The 13,881-nt window shown below is 59.8% G+C and overlaps 2 protein-coding genes across 8 annotated transcripts in view; one reads left to right on the top strand and one right to left on the bottom strand.

The window, feature by feature from the left end:
- Positions 1–54: 54 nt before the first annotated feature.
- Positions 55–12,340, top strand: INTS11 (integrator complex subunit 11). Its single transcript, XM_058552613.1, has 17 exons — positions 55–161; positions 3,002–3,099; positions 3,575–3,648; positions 4,914–5,142; positions 7,981–8,079; positions 8,177–8,211; positions 8,501–8,639; positions 9,176–9,240; positions 9,744–9,933; positions 10,199–10,282; positions 10,700–10,789; positions 10,897–11,059; positions 11,184–11,291; positions 11,381–11,442; positions 11,520–11,662; positions 11,739–11,868; positions 11,996–12,340. Exons 1-17 carry the CDS (start codon positions 134–136, stop codon positions 12,059–12,061), a joined length of 1,803 nt encoding a protein of 600 aa, XP_058408596.1. The 5' UTR covers positions 55–133; the 3' UTR covers positions 12,062–12,340.
- Positions 12,263–13,881, bottom strand: part of PUSL1 (pseudouridine synthase like 1) — a 3,303-nt gene continuing 1,684 nt past the window's right edge. For 2 of the 7 annotated variants that reach the window (XM_058552614.1, XM_058552617.1), the window contains 3 exons: positions 13,317–13,371; positions 12,869–13,234; positions 12,263–12,645 (listed from right to left, as the gene is read on the bottom strand). In XM_058552614.1, coding sequence (XP_058408597.1) covers positions 12,310–12,645; positions 12,869–13,234; positions 13,317–13,371 — 757 coding nt within the window. In that variant the 3' untranslated portion in view covers positions 12,263–12,309. Of the gene's footprint in view, positions 12,646–12,849; positions 13,372–13,881 lie in introns of all 7 variants that reach the window. The other 5 variants (XM_058552615.1, XM_058552619.1, XM_058552621.1 and 2 more) reach the window with 5 other exon arrangements.

Genomic DNA, 13,881 nt, shown 5'->3' with positions numbered 1-13,881 from the left:
CGGCGGGCACACCGGAAGCCAGCGCCTCGGGGCTGCGCCTGAGCAGTGCGTCGTCGCGGGTCGCGCTCGGCGGCTGGGTTCGTGGGGTTGACTGGGAACGCAGAGGCGAGGGGCCGGGGGCGCGGACGGCAGGATGCCCGACATCAGGGTCACACCCCTGGGTGAGTGGGGCGCGGGGCGGGCGGGGGCCGGCCGGTGGAGGGGCCGGGGAGCGCGCCGGGTGGGCTCGGGGTCGGGCCGGGCCGGCCCGCTTCCCGGCCGTGAAGGGAGGACGGGATCGCCCGAGCAGCCCTCCCCGGGCCTGGCCCCTGGACGGCGTGCCGTGGAGGCACAGGGTCTCCGTCCTCGCCGCGCCCGCGCTCGGCTTACTTCGCGCGCGGCTGGCGCGCCAGGCCCCTTGGCGCCTCTGCCCTCACCGCTCGCTCTCCTGCCACCCGCTCTGTCCGTCCCCGCCCGGTCACCTGCAGCCTCCCACGTGCGCAGTCTGGAGACCCACCCTCGGTTCAGTCCTTGTTTTACTTGATTTTTGCCACGTTAAAAAAATTGTTTTGCTTTTTGTAAAAGGTATAGATGCGCACTTTTAAAAGCCCGAGCAGTACAAGACAGTACAAAGGAGGAAAGACCACTCAGAATCCAGGGTCCTAGTAACAACTAGGGTGATCGTGTAGGTCGCCAGCCCTCCCGGCGTCTCTGGGCGTTGTTGGTGCATGCATGGCATGCACTGGTTGGGAGCCTGCTTCCTTCACTGGGCCCTGTGTTGCCAGCATCTTCCTGTACAGATGTCCCACACGGTTCCACGTGCTTTCTCAGGGTGTGAGGTCTTCCCTGGAATAGCCCACCCTGCCCTTCGTGTGGATATTGAGCTGTTGACAACCGTGATGAATGCCCCTGCCCCTGGCCTGCTGCGTCAGATTGCACGTTCCATGCTGCTATACGCATCATCACCCCCATGGCCTCTCCTAGCTGTTGGTACGGGGTCACCACCGCCCCGTGCCCTCTCCTGCCCCTGGCTTCTCTCCAGGGGCTTCTGTGGGACCCTCCTACCAGCCCCTTTCCCATGTGGCCCCTCTTCTCGCCACTCACTGTCCTTAAACAGTCCTATTGTCTTACTGTTCTCTTACCCCAAATCTGCATTTAGGTGCACCCCAAAGGTCGCTCAGCCACAGCGCCATCAAAGCAGAAACACTTCTGCTCCACTCTCTCCCTTCACCAGTTTCTGCCTTGAGGGCTCCCTGGTCACCTGGGCCAGATTTGGAGAGTCTTGCCGGGTCACTCCCGGGGCCTTTGCACAGCTGCTCCTCCCATCTTGGCTGTCTCTCTCCACTCTGCTCGCAAGTTGTCTTCTCAGGGAGGAGTTGCCTGTCGTGGTTTTGGAAGTTTCTGTGTCCCCTTTCCTGCGTTACTTTTCTCCATGGTGCTGATCTCCACCTGACGCCCTCAGCGTGTGTCCTACCTACGTGGTTGTCGTTTGTCTCCTTGCCCTGGATCGTCAGCTCCCCGCAGACAGAGTGTCTCCCTTGTCTTCTCCTGAGTCCTGTCCCCCTCTTGTGTGCCCTCGACTCTGTCCCCCACGTCTTTTGCCCAGTTCAGCCACTCTCTCTGCTCCCTGGGATTGTTGTGGGTGCTGTTGGGACCAGGCAGCCAGCGCCTAAGAGCTGGGCTCTGAAATCTAGAACGCGGTCTCTGGCCCCATGCTTAGGAGCCATGTGCCCGTGGGTCAATCCTGTGTCTTCTGTGGCTCCACGTCATCTGTAAAGAGGAGTGGCCCTTCCCCTCTCACAAATGTTTGGAGGGTCTCTGAGCCAGGCATGACTCCTGGGCTGGAGGTGCAGCAGGTGGCAGACAGCTGAGATCCTGCCCTCAGGGAGGCACGTCCTAGTGGGCACAGCAGCAGGCCTGTCAGAGACCTGGAGGCTGCCACCTGTGGCTGGGCTGCTTGAGGCAGGCAGGCGAAGCTCTTGGCTGGTGTCATCTGCTGTTTTCACAGGTGACTGAAGCTTCTCGAGGACCAGCCCATGTCCCACTCTGGGCCGTGGCCTGGTCACCCTGGTGTGTGTGGTGCTACCTGAAGGTTCAGGTGGCCGGCAGAGGGAGGCTGGTAGGGTTCAAGATGGAGACCAGGTGATTTGGTGTCATCAGGGCTTGCAAGACCGTGTCCCTTTCCTTCTGGGTCCCCAGACTCCAGAGGAGGTGACCGATGGCCATATGAGGTGGCCAGGATGTGCCCTGCCAGGGGGAGGTTTCACTGCCTGGAGCATCTGGGCAGGGCTTGGAGGTCAGGAATGTGGATGGGACTTAAGTCACGGTCTGGGCTGGGGGGCCGCCGTGAGGGGCACGGTGGTGAGCTCGTGTCGCCCATGTGCCCTGGGGTGAGGTGTCTGCATTGTGGCCACCATAGTTGGCCATCGCTGGACAGCTGGGGCCATGTTTCCCCTGGGCTGAGGGCTAAAGCCACACAGGTGTCCCTCTGCAGTGGCACCACCAGGAGGCGCCTGACCCCTCTTGGGGGCAGGTCCTGGGAGAGGGGGCATCACAGCCCAGATGTGACCCCAGCCGAGGTTTCAGGAGGGATGGTGAGTTTCCACAGAGCCCCGGCTTGCCTCTGTTGGTGCTGAGACCACAGTCTAGCACCCACGACTCAGTGTCAAGGCGGTGACCTTGAGAGGTCAGGGGCTTCTTCTACCTGACCCTGGGCAGTAGTGGCAGAGGCGCATGTGGACTAGAGCTCGCTTGGTGGCCTTGACGCTTTGTCCCTTGCCTGCCCGCATGTGGAGGTGGTGATGCTTCTTGGCTCACACGTCGTCCACACTGCATCCCTGGGGCCATTTCCCCAGTCTCCTGAGGGCTCTACTGGGCCAGGGACCCAGGGCGCCCCGTGGGGTCTGGGGCGGGTGGCTGGGCCTTGGCCTTGGGGCTGGGGCCATTGCTTGCAGGAGCAGGGGAGGGGCCGGGGGGAAGGGAGAAGGGCAGGCAGCGCCTCTTAACTCACTCTCCTGTGCAGGGGCCGGCCAGGATGTGGGCCGAAGCTGCATCCTGGTCTCCATTGCGGGCAAGAACGTCATGTTGGACTGTGGGATGCACATGGGCTTTAACGACGACGTGAGTCCAGCGAGCGGGCAGCCCACAGCTCTTTGTTGCCATGTGCAGCAGGATTCCAGGCCTTGGAGCCTCTGGCTCTGACCCATGGAGTGGGGACAGTGGGCAAGGGGGCGGTGGTAGGAGGCAGGTGGGTCTAAGGTCACGGTATTCCTGGGCAGCCCCCCACCATCACTTGACAGATGGGGCGCCCTGCATGGGGGGGTCAGTCTGAAACAAAATGGGGGCTCGCAGGCTTCTGCAGGGTCATGTGGGGTGCGTTTGGTGCACCCCAGGCTGGGCTTCTGGCTCAGTTACTGGTTCTGGCAGCTTGACCCCCCTCTCTGTGGTCTCGGAGGTCATGAGTAGTCAGAGCAGCCCACTGGGGTGGGGGTGCCGGTGTCCAGGCTCTGCCTGTGCCCTGATCCCTTCCTGCAGGGCTGCGACCTGGAGACCTGGGCAGCCTGCTGCATTCTGACCCTTTCTCTTGGCTTCTCAGAGGCGCTTCCCCGACTTTTCCTACATCACCCGCAATGGCCGGCTGACCGACTTCTTGGACTGCGTGATCATCAGGTGGGCATCCGTCGGCAGCTGGCGAGAGTGCCGCACTGAGCCAGCTCATGCCTTCCCCACCTTGAGGACCCTCAGGAGCCCAGGAGAGCCGCTTGGGGCCTGTGGAGGCTACAGGCCGTGGGATGTTGCCAGCTTGGGTTCTGTCCCAGGTCGCCTGCGTGGCTTACCCCAGGGCTGGTCCTCTCCGCCTCTGGACGCTGGTCCTGGAGGCGGCATCTTTGTGTGAGGTCACAGGTGTTCACAGTCAGCCCGGAGAAGCTGTGTGTGTCTGTTGGCTGTGCCCCCCGAGTCATGGGCGAGAGCCCCAGGTGCCCCAGGAAGATGAGGCTGCATCAGGGTAGCAAGCCTGTGGTTGGGAGGCTGTCCCTCCCAGCGCAGAGATGGCGAGTGTCACCTGCCGAGCCCCGGGGCCGCTTCTCAGGACTCCGCTTACTCAGGCCTCTCAACAGTGTTTGGGAGCAGTGACCGCACCCTCCCTGCTGGTCCTCAGTCCTCACGGGCCTTCCCAGATGTCCTCGTCCACCCCGTCCGTGACCTCCAGGCCTCCCTGGTGACAGTCGACCTCCCGACCTGGCTTCCTTCTTTCCCTCCTCTCACTTCACACTCTGCCCACACAGTCCACAAACATTTTTGGGATCCAGCCCCTGTCACAACCCTGATCTTTACCATATGGCTTAGATGACCACTCTAGCCTTGCCTGCATGACCACAGGCCCCCCCCCCCCCCCCCCCCCCCGCCAGAGGATCTGCTAACCCCAGGCAGCTGCATCCTCAGCTGCTCTGAGGCTCCTCTGGGTTGGTTCCTTCTCGGGCATGGGGTCACGCCCGAAGGTACTCTTTATCCGTGGACGGGCACAGCACTGCCATTCCCCCTACTGTGGTGCCTTTCCAGGCCTCATCCTGGCGCTGTCCCAGCTCCTTCCTGCCTCAGTTCAGGGGCCACAGGGGTCTTCCCAACCACCCTCCCAAAGATGGCGACTCTCCTGATAACGCTCTCCTTAGCTGCTTTCTGTCTTCACGGAATGTCACCACGTGGTACACGTTTTAAGTGTTTGCTTCTTGCTTTACTAGCTATTTAGACTGTAAGTTCCGGGAAGATGGTAGGTTTTATGTCTTCTGTTTATTCCTCGCTCTTGTGCTTAGGTCAGTGACGCGCAGCGGGCACTCTGAATGACCATGAGCGCAGGGCTGGTGTGGAGTGGCTGTGGAGGGGTGGGGCTCAGTGGGGAAGCAGCAGCCCTGGGCTGAGCAGTGCTGCACCCCCAGCCACTTCCACCTGGACCACTGTGGGGCGCTCCCCTACTTCAGCGAGATGGTGGGCTACGATGGGCCCATCTACATGACCCACCCCACCCAGGCCATCTGCCCCATCCTGCTGGAGGACTACCGCAAGATCGCCGTTGACAAGAAGGGCGAGGCCAACTTCTTCACCTCCCAGATGATCAAGGACTGCATGAAGAAAGTGGTGGCCGTCCGCCTCCACCAGACGGTCCAGGTCAGGGCCTGCACAGACCCAGCTCACGTGCTCTTCTGTCCAGCACTGTGGGCTACCAGGCGGCGGCGGGGGGCTAGCACCCAGGGTCCCAGCCCAGATCCAGCCCTTGGGTGGCTGTGAGCCGAGCGCCTGTCGAGGCTGCCCCTCACCCAGCTCTGTGCCCGAGCCCATTCAAGAGGCTGGAGAGGGACACCTGTGCCTCCTGAGCACCATGGGGTCTGGGCATGCCAGCCGGGTGGGGAGATGGGCGAGACCTGCAGGGCGCCCAGTGCGGGCTGTGGAGTTCGGGCTTCGTCTCAATAACTTGTGTGCAGGTCAGGGAGGAAGCAGAGGGTTTTAAGCAGGCAGGTGATACCGAATTGGTAAAAGTCATCACAAAGCTTGTGGACTTGTCTTCCTCCTCCAAGTCTGTGGGTTTGCTGCCTGTTAGGTGCCCCCACATTTTGGGTCATTTCGTCCTGGTTGAACCTTTTGTCAACATGAAGTGTACATGTTTATCTTGAATCACGCTTGTTACCTCGAAGTCTTTTTCTGGTGACATCGTTACACCATTCCCACCCCCACCTTCGGTTAGTTTTTTGTGGTGTATCTTTTTCTGTCTTTTACTCTCAATCTTCTGCGTCGTATTTTAAATGTGGCTTTTTTAAGCAGCACGTAGTTTGGGTTTTTTAATTCAGCCTGATTACCTGTCCTGTAGATGGAGCATTTGGACTCCACGTTCAGTAAGATGACTTTGGGCTGAGCTGTACCCTCTTCCTATTTGTGTCCTATTTGTCTTCCTGGTCTGTGTTTTTTTCTTTTTTTTATTGCCTTTTTGGGGTTGATTTTTTAAAGTTCCATTTCTTTTGTTTGCCTTGTAACTATATACTTTTTAATTCTTTTGGTGGTGGAAATTACAAAATGCATCCATGACAACAAAAATGTAAGGTAGTACTTGGGACTTCGCCTCTTTCCTGGACGATGCAAGGGTCTCGGGACATTTTAAACATGTGTACCCCTCCCCTGACTTACAGGCTGCTGTTCCATGTATTTTAATCCCCTCCGTATCTGGGGACCCAGCAGGATGCCATCACCGGTGCTGCTGAAGTCATTGCTGTGTCTGCCCTTCTCGTCACCCCTCTCTAATTCCTGTGTTCTCCACTTATTATTTTGGATAATTTACTTTCTGACTGAAGAACACCAGTGTGGATCTGCTGGTGATGAATTTTCTCCCATGGGCTTGTTTCACCTCGTTCTTTTTTTTTTTTTTTTTCTTTTGGTGAGGAAGATCAGCCCTGAGCTAAATCTGTTGCCAGTCCTCCCCTTTTTGCTGAGGAAGACTGGCCCTGGGCTAACATCCATGCCCATCTTCCCCCACTTTATATGGGACGCCGCGACAGCATGGCTCGATAAGTGGTGCGTCGGTCCGCACCCAGGATCTGAACCTGTTAACCCCGGGCCACCGCAGCGGAGCGTGCACACTTAACCACTGCGCCACTGGGCCAGCCCCTTACCTCATTCTTGTAGGGCTTTTTTCATTGAAATAGAATTGTAGGTTCTCTCAGTACTTTGAATATGTCTTCCCATCTGCTGTTTGGAAGAGAATCTTTTCTCTTGCACTGCTTGTAGGATTACGTCTTTTTCTCTGGGTTTTGGCGAGTGTGCTATGGTGACCTACATGGTGTGCCCTCCTTATTCAGCTCAGGGTGTGAGGCCCCTCGGATCTCCTGTCAGGTTCCTCCAATGCTGCTTCTGTCCGTTCTTGTTCTCCTCCACGTTGGGCTCTGGAGTGCTGAGTGCTCCATCTTCTCACTCTAGACCCTCCCTCATTCTCGTCTCTCTGTGCTTCATGCCGGATATTCCCTCCTATATTTTATTATTTTTGTGTATGAGGAAGATTAGCCCTGAGCTAACATCTGATGCCAATCCTTCTCTTTTTGCTGAGGAAGATTGGCCTTGGGCTAACATTCGTGCCCATCTTCCTCTACTTTATATGGGACGCGGCCACAGCATGGCTCGATAAGCAGTGTGTAGGTCCACACCTGGAATCTGAACCCGTGAACCCTGGGCCACTAAAGCGGAGCACATGAACTTAACCACTACACCACTGGGCCGGCCCTCCCTCCTATATTTTAGTTCATTAATGCTCTTTTTGGTTATATATAATATGCTGGTGAACTCATCCATTGAATTCTTAGTTTGGGTTAGTACAGTTTCTGGTTTTAGAATTTCCTGTTTTTTTTTTTTAAATATAGTATGCTTTTTTTTTATCTAGTGTGTGTGAGGAAGATGGGCCCTGAGCTAACATCCATGCCAATCCTCCCGTTTTTGCTGAGGAAGACTGGCCCTGAGCTAACATCCGTGCCCATCTTCCTCTACTTTATATGGGATGCCGTCACAGCATGGCCTGACAAGCGGTGTGTTGGTGCGAGCCCTGGATCCGAACCCAGGCTGCCAGCAGCGGAGCGGGCGCACTTAACTGCTACGCCACGGGGCCGGCCCCTCCACTTTTTTTAATAGTTTGCCAACATTGTTAATTCTCTCTCTCATCTCTTTGAATATATTAATCCCAGTCCTTTGAAGGCCCGTGTCTGAGCTCCAGGAAACTTGCATCTGCTTTTCTGGACTGTTGTTGCTCTTATTTCCTATCCGTAGTGTGTCATCTCTTGTCTGGTTGCTTTTTATTGAGAACTAAATGTCATGTGTGAAAAGCAGGAAATAAAGGAAGGCTGAGACCAATGTCACCTACTTCTGCCCACCACCTCTCCAGTCTCCACCTCCCTCCCCCTCTGTTGTCCTCCTCCACTGACCTCCTGCCCAGCACAGCCTGAGGCCTGAGTTCAGCCCTCTCCTCTGTAGGTGGATGATGAACTGGAAATCAAGGCCTACTATGCGGGCCACGTGCTGGGGGCAGCCATGTTCCAGATTAAAGTGGGCTCAGAGTCTGTGGTCTACACGGTCAGTGGAGGGACTTGGGGCACAGGGGCGAGGAGGGGGCAGGGACTGCCTAGGCGGGGAGAGGGAGCACCCTCCTTACTGCCACCTTCTTTGCCAGGGTGATTATAACATGACCCCGGACCGGCATTTGGGGTAAGTAGGCCGATGCATCTGTTTCATCCTTAGGGTCGCCCAGGAGCGCAGGGACCCTCGAGGGTGTGCTGGGCACCTGAGCAAATGGTCAGCATGTCAGTGTCCCCCATGTGTCCTCCCAAGCGAGGCGGATTCCCTCTTCTTGTCTCTCAAGTGCTGCCCGTGATGTTTGGCAGCTGGGCTTGTGCAGGAGGCCATGGCTGCTTATGGGGATGGGGTCCTGTTTGTTGCTCCCAGCCTTGCAGCCATGTGGATGGTCCACCTTGGGCCCCACCCACCTCTATTCTAGAGCTGCCTGGATTGACAAATGCCGCCCCAACCTGCTCATCACAGAGTCCACGTACGCCACAACCATTCGGGACTCCAAGCGCTGCCGGGAGCGAGACTTCCTAAAGAAGGTCCACGAGACCGTGGAGCGTGGTGGGAAGGTAGCCAGCTGTGGGCAGGGGCCCCAGGCAGGGCTCTGGGCCACCTGCCTACCCTGACCACGTGGCACGGGTCCTTCTGGTAGCGTGGGCTGCCCCTGATATGTTGTCAGGACAAGGGTGCTGTGTGTTCTGGGCTTGGAGGGTGGAAGGTTTGCTCAGCGTTGGGAGGAAAAATTCCCTCTGAAGACCCTTTGGTGGGTGCTTGTTTGCCCCTCATATCTCAGATCCCAATGAAGGGCTAGCTAGAGTGTCCCCCATGGTCCCTTCTGGACAGTGGCTGGGCGCAAGACTGGGGGGCAGAATGTGGGGGGGCCTGCCTACAGTCCACGCTGGGCCTCTGGCTTTCGGGGATACCTGGCCATGACCTCTCAGTGGACACAGCCTCTGGCCATTAGAGGTGCCAGTCTTGCAGCAGCTGCTCCCTGCAAAGGTGGCCACAGGGAGCAGCTGCCTACCCGCTGTGCTCAGACGTGGGCTTGACCAGGGTGAGCGGCGTGGCTGGGGCTCCTGGGAACCAGCCTTGGCCTCCCCTGCAGGTGCTGATACCTGTGTTCGCGCTGGGCCGCGCTCAGGAGCTCTGCATCCTGCTAGAGACCTTCTGGTAGGTGCGGCCTGGACAGCTTCCAGGAGCCCTGGCCTGAGTGGGCAGTAGAGATCGGACGCCTGTGCCTGTCAGAGCTGGGCTGTCCACACAGCCATGTCCGGGGGGGCCTCATCTCAGCTTCAGGCAGAGCACAGGCTGCAGGAAAGTCAAGGCAGCACTGGCAGCTGTTGGGTGCAGTGCAGCACCCCGAGGTCAGGATGCCTTGCACCTGGGGGAGCCCGCCTGTCTGCCATGTGACCCCCGGGCCTGAGTCCTGTGATAACATGCAGGCACCGTCATCCTGCACCAAGTCCTGCACACATGTGCTATGTCCCCTCTGTCAGCCCCAACGTTTTACAGGAGGAAGCGGGCTGAGCCTGCCACCGCCCAGGCTGTGGGGGGTGAGACGGCAGGGAGCTCAGTTCCTTCCACTGGAGTCAACCCAGGCAGAAGGTGTGGGTGGGCCCCGGGCGGTCCTGCCCCAGTCCTGCCCTCCACGACAGCCCCTGCACTGTCTACAGGGAGCGCATGAACCTGAAGGCTCCCATCTACTTCTCCACGGGCCTGACGGAGAAGGCCAACCACTACTACAAGCTCTTCATTACCTGGACCAACCAGAAGATCCGGAAGACCTTTGTCCAGAGGAACATGTTCGAGTTCAAGCACATCAAGGCCTTCGACCGTGCATTTGCCGACAACCCAGGTCCCATGGTGAGCCTGGGCCGAGAGGGGCGTGACGGCTGTCCTGTGCTGGGGTGCCCAGGGCTGGTGCTGGGTGTGCACGTGTACACGCGTCCCCTGTCTGGAGCACACGAGGGGTCCCTGCCTGCAGGTCTGCCGGGGAGAGTGGGGTGCACCATGCTGGGGAGAAGACAGGAGGGCAGAAGGTGGGACCTGTGGCAGGGACAGGGTCAGGGCTCTGAGGACAGGAGGAGCGGGGCCCCTGCTGCTCTGACTGCCTCGCCACATCCCGCAGGTCGTGTTTGCCACACCAGGGATGCTGCATGCTGGCCAGTCTCTGCAGATCTTCCGGAAGTGGGCAGGCAATGAGAAGAACATGGTGAGGGGTCTGGGCCCCAGGGCTGGCTGCCAGGAGGGCCTGTGAGGTTGGGCAGAGGTTGGAGAGTGGGGGCTCCCCTGGGCTTGGGGACACTACCACTGTCAGGAAGGGCTCAGTATCCTGGGGTCTGGTATCTGACCCAGGCAGCTCAGACTCGCACTATGTCTCGGCCTGTCTGTGCCAGGCAGGAAGGCCCCTCGGCCTCGTGAGCAGCCAACTTGGTGGTCAGGCCTGGGTGGGCTTGTGTGAGGATGCCTGGAAGGGGTTGCTGCTGGCCAGGGGAAGGGGCCTCCACCAAGGGTTTAGGTTCAGGTAGGCAGAAAGGGTGGTGTGGGGGGACATCCTGGGAGGAAGCCCCGAGGTGGGAAGCCATGCAGGGTACGGGCAGCCACCAGTTCCATTCCCCTCCCCCCGCAGGTCATCATGCCCGGCTACTGTGTGCAGGGCACTGTGGGCCACAAGATCCTCAGCGGGCAGCGCAAGCTGGAGATGGAGGGACGGCAGGTGGTGAGTCCCCACCTCTCCCCACCAGCTCTGGACCCCCTCTTCGGTGGTGGTGGGGCCTCCATGCCTGCCGCCTGTGCTGACGGCCCGTGTGTGCTGTGACGCTGCAGCTGGAGGTCAAGATGCAGGTGGAGTACATGTCCTTCAGTGCCCACGCAGACGCCAAGGGCATCATGCAGCTAGTGGGCCAGGCAGAGCCTGAGAGCGTGCTGCTGGTGCATGGCGAGGCCAAGAAGATGGAGTTCCTGAAGCAGAAGATCGAGCAGGAATTCCGTAGGCAGCCCAGGCAGAGGGTGGGCTCGGCCAATGCAGAGGGGCTGTGGGCAGGGCCCACCCACAGGGTCAGAGGGGGCAGGGCCAGCTGGAGGACTGAAGCTCTCTCTGCCCCCTGGTTTAGGGGTCAACTGCTACATGCCGGCCAACGGTGAGACAGTGACGCTGCCCACGAGCCCCAGCATCCCTGTGGGCATCTCGCTGGGGCTGCTGAAGCGGGAGATGGCTCAGGGTACGCTGGGCAGGTACTTGCACTGGGGGCAGGGCAGTGGCAGAGCCAGGCCCCCTTGACAGCTCCGATCCCTGCCCCCTTCCCCTCAGGGCTGCTCCCCGACATCAGAAAGCCCCGACTCCTGCACGGCACCCTGATCGTGAAAGACAGCGTGAGTGTGTATGGATGGTCGCTGGGGGTGGGGGCCTCTCCCGCACTCCCTGACCTGCCCCCGCCCCTGCCCCGCAGAGCTTCCGGCTCGTGTCCTCAGAGCAAGCCCTCAAGGAGCTGGGCCTGGCGGAACACCAGCTGCGCTTCACCTGCCGCGTGCAGCTGCATGACTCACGCAAGGAGCAGGAGACGGCTGCGCGCGTCTACAGCCACCTCAAGAGGTGGGCACCCTGTCCCCGCCCTGGGGGCCGGGCATGAGGGAGGGCGCAAGGCGGGGTCTCACCGTGCCTCCCACAGCATCCTCAAGGACCACTGCGTGCAGCACCTTCCTGACGGCTCCGTGACTGTGGAGTCCATCCTCGTCCAGGCTGCAGCCCACTCGGAGGACCCAGGCACCAAGGTGCTGTTGGTCTCCTGGACATACCAGGTAAGAGACATGACCGGGGGTCCTGCATCCGGCAGTGGGTTGGGACAAGTGGGGTCAGCCCGTCGCCCTGGGCTGCCTGGGTGAGGCGGGATGGGGAGGATGGACAACAGCCCTCTTGCCTCCGTAGGACGAAGAGCTGGGGAGCTACCTCACGGCACTACTCAAGAAAGGCCTGCCCCAGGCCCCCAGCTGAGGCCAGCTGACCGCTAGTCAGCCACCTCTGCCTTTTGCTCAGCTGGAGGAACCTGGGCTTCCGCTCCAGGACCATGTCTGCCCTGGGTTTTCCCTGTGTGTCCCAGTGTGAGCCACAGCCCTCATCTTCGGGGACAAGATCACAGTGTCACGTCCCTGCCCGAGTGGCTGTTTTTGGCTGAAGAAATGAAAGAGTCTGGGGGCCTCTTCACCTTTTATTTCTATTTCTGGGTGGGGGCTCCCAGAGTATTAATTTGCAGTAAAGACAGAACCAAGGCTGCTTGGGTGTCCCTTTCTTAGTGCTTGCCCCCTGCCCCCATGGCAGCCCACCCAGGGCACCCAGGTGGTGGGGACTTCAGGCAGGTACAGGCCTATGAGAGGCAGGAGGCCCATTGCAGCCCCAGGTGGCAGAGTGTATGACAGTTCAGGGCTGGTCCCTGCCGGGCACAGTGGTGGACAGAGCTGGGCAGGGTCTAGCGTGCCATGGCTACCCTGACCTGTGCTGGGCACCTGAGGGTCATCTGTGGCTTCCATGCTGTGGACCCTGCAGGACATAGAAGGCCAGGAGCTTTGGGGCCGCAGGAGCTGTGGACAGACGCTAGGTCAGCTTGGGGACAGGGTGCTCTCTGCAGGGGCTGGGCCCTGCCTTTGCCCCAGGGTTCAAGCCCCTGCCCGCTGCCTCCTGGAGCCCCCTGTCAGGTACCCTCCCCCACTGAGAACTTGCTTAGAGGGACCAGGTCAGGAGTGGGGCTTGGGCCGAGGGGTTGTGGCTGCGGGGAAAGTGGGCACCTCACTCCAGGCTGCCTGCCTTTGGGCTGCTGGTCTCTGGCCTGAGGTCATCGGGCCTCCCTGGCCCCTGGCTTTCGCACTGGGCCCTGGCTGGATTTCCAGTTGCTAAGACGACAGATGAGGGCTGTGATGGCACTGCCACCAAGAGCCCCCTACCCCAGCGAGGAGTCAGCACTGAGAGGGGATCAATCAGTAGGTGCAGGCAGGGCTTACCAAGGTCTCCAAGGCCCCCGTAAAGCACTGATTTCAGGAACAAGCCGTGGGCTGGGGCCACACGTGTCTGGTGCCTGCCCAGGGGGTCCCGGCTCTCCAGAATCATCTTCACCTGAGCAGGCGTCAGAGCCCCTAGCCCCACGGCCACCAACACAGCTGTCATCCTCCGCACCTGCAACCCAAGGCCCAGACTGCCATGGTGGCCTGAGCTCCCGCCACAGCCCGCCCCTGGGAGGCCCCAGGACGGAGCCCACCTGTCTGTACAGAAAGGACTGGCTTTCAAACTCCAGGTTCCAGAACCGCAACCTCCTGGAAACACAGGCGCCTGTGACATCCGGGCCAAGGCCAACACCAGCCCACAGTGTACCCTCTGACAGGGAGGAGGCTGGGCAGGGGGCAGGGGAAGATTGGTTGCCACCCTCTTTTCCACCCCAGGGGCCTGCACTGACCACCCCACCCCTAAACGAAACCAGCAGGAAGATTAAAACCACACAACGAATGCTTTCGAGAACAGGGCTTTTTGGGGGCCTTGGCTGTGGGGACTGGGCCCTCAGGTGGAGATGTTGCTGAGGCTGAGGTCCTAGTCCAGCCTCTGGGGCAGCTGAGGAGAGGGAGCACAGCCAGCTCATCTGCCAGAGACCCCAGGTTCAGGCCAGAGGCTCTTTGGTGAGTCTAAGGTTGGCCATGCAGAAGTCCCTCCTTTCAGTGCTGGCCCAAACTGGAAAGGTTCTGGAAGTCAGTAGCTACCATCTGGCGAGAGGCCCCCCCGGACAGTGCTGGGGGCAGTGGAACCAACCCTCTGCCAGGCTGGGCCGAAAG

This window comes from Diceros bicornis, chromosome 13 (genome assembly GCF_020826845.1).
Source record: "Diceros bicornis minor isolate mBicDic1 chromosome 13, mDicBic1.mat.cur, whole genome shotgun sequence".
NCBI lineage: Eukaryota > Metazoa > Chordata > Mammalia > Perissodactyla > Rhinocerotidae > Diceros > Diceros bicornis.
The sequence above is the reverse complement of the archived record's forward strand: the minus strand, read 5'-3'. Positions and strand labels throughout refer to the sequence as shown.

Excerpts from the sequence above, each read along its gene's own strand:
- INTS11 (XM_058552613.1), top strand. The coding sequence starts at position 134 with ATGCCCGACATCAGGGTCACACCCCTGG. Across the intron at positions 10,283-10,699 it reads CAGGCAATGAGAAGAACATG|GTCATCATGCCCGGCTACTG; the intron begins GTGAGGGGTCTG and ends CTCCCCCCGCAG. Across the intron at positions 11,663-11,738 it reads GTCTACAGCCACCTCAAGAG|CATCCTCAAGGACCACTGCG; the intron begins GTGGGCACCCTG and ends TGCCTCCCACAG.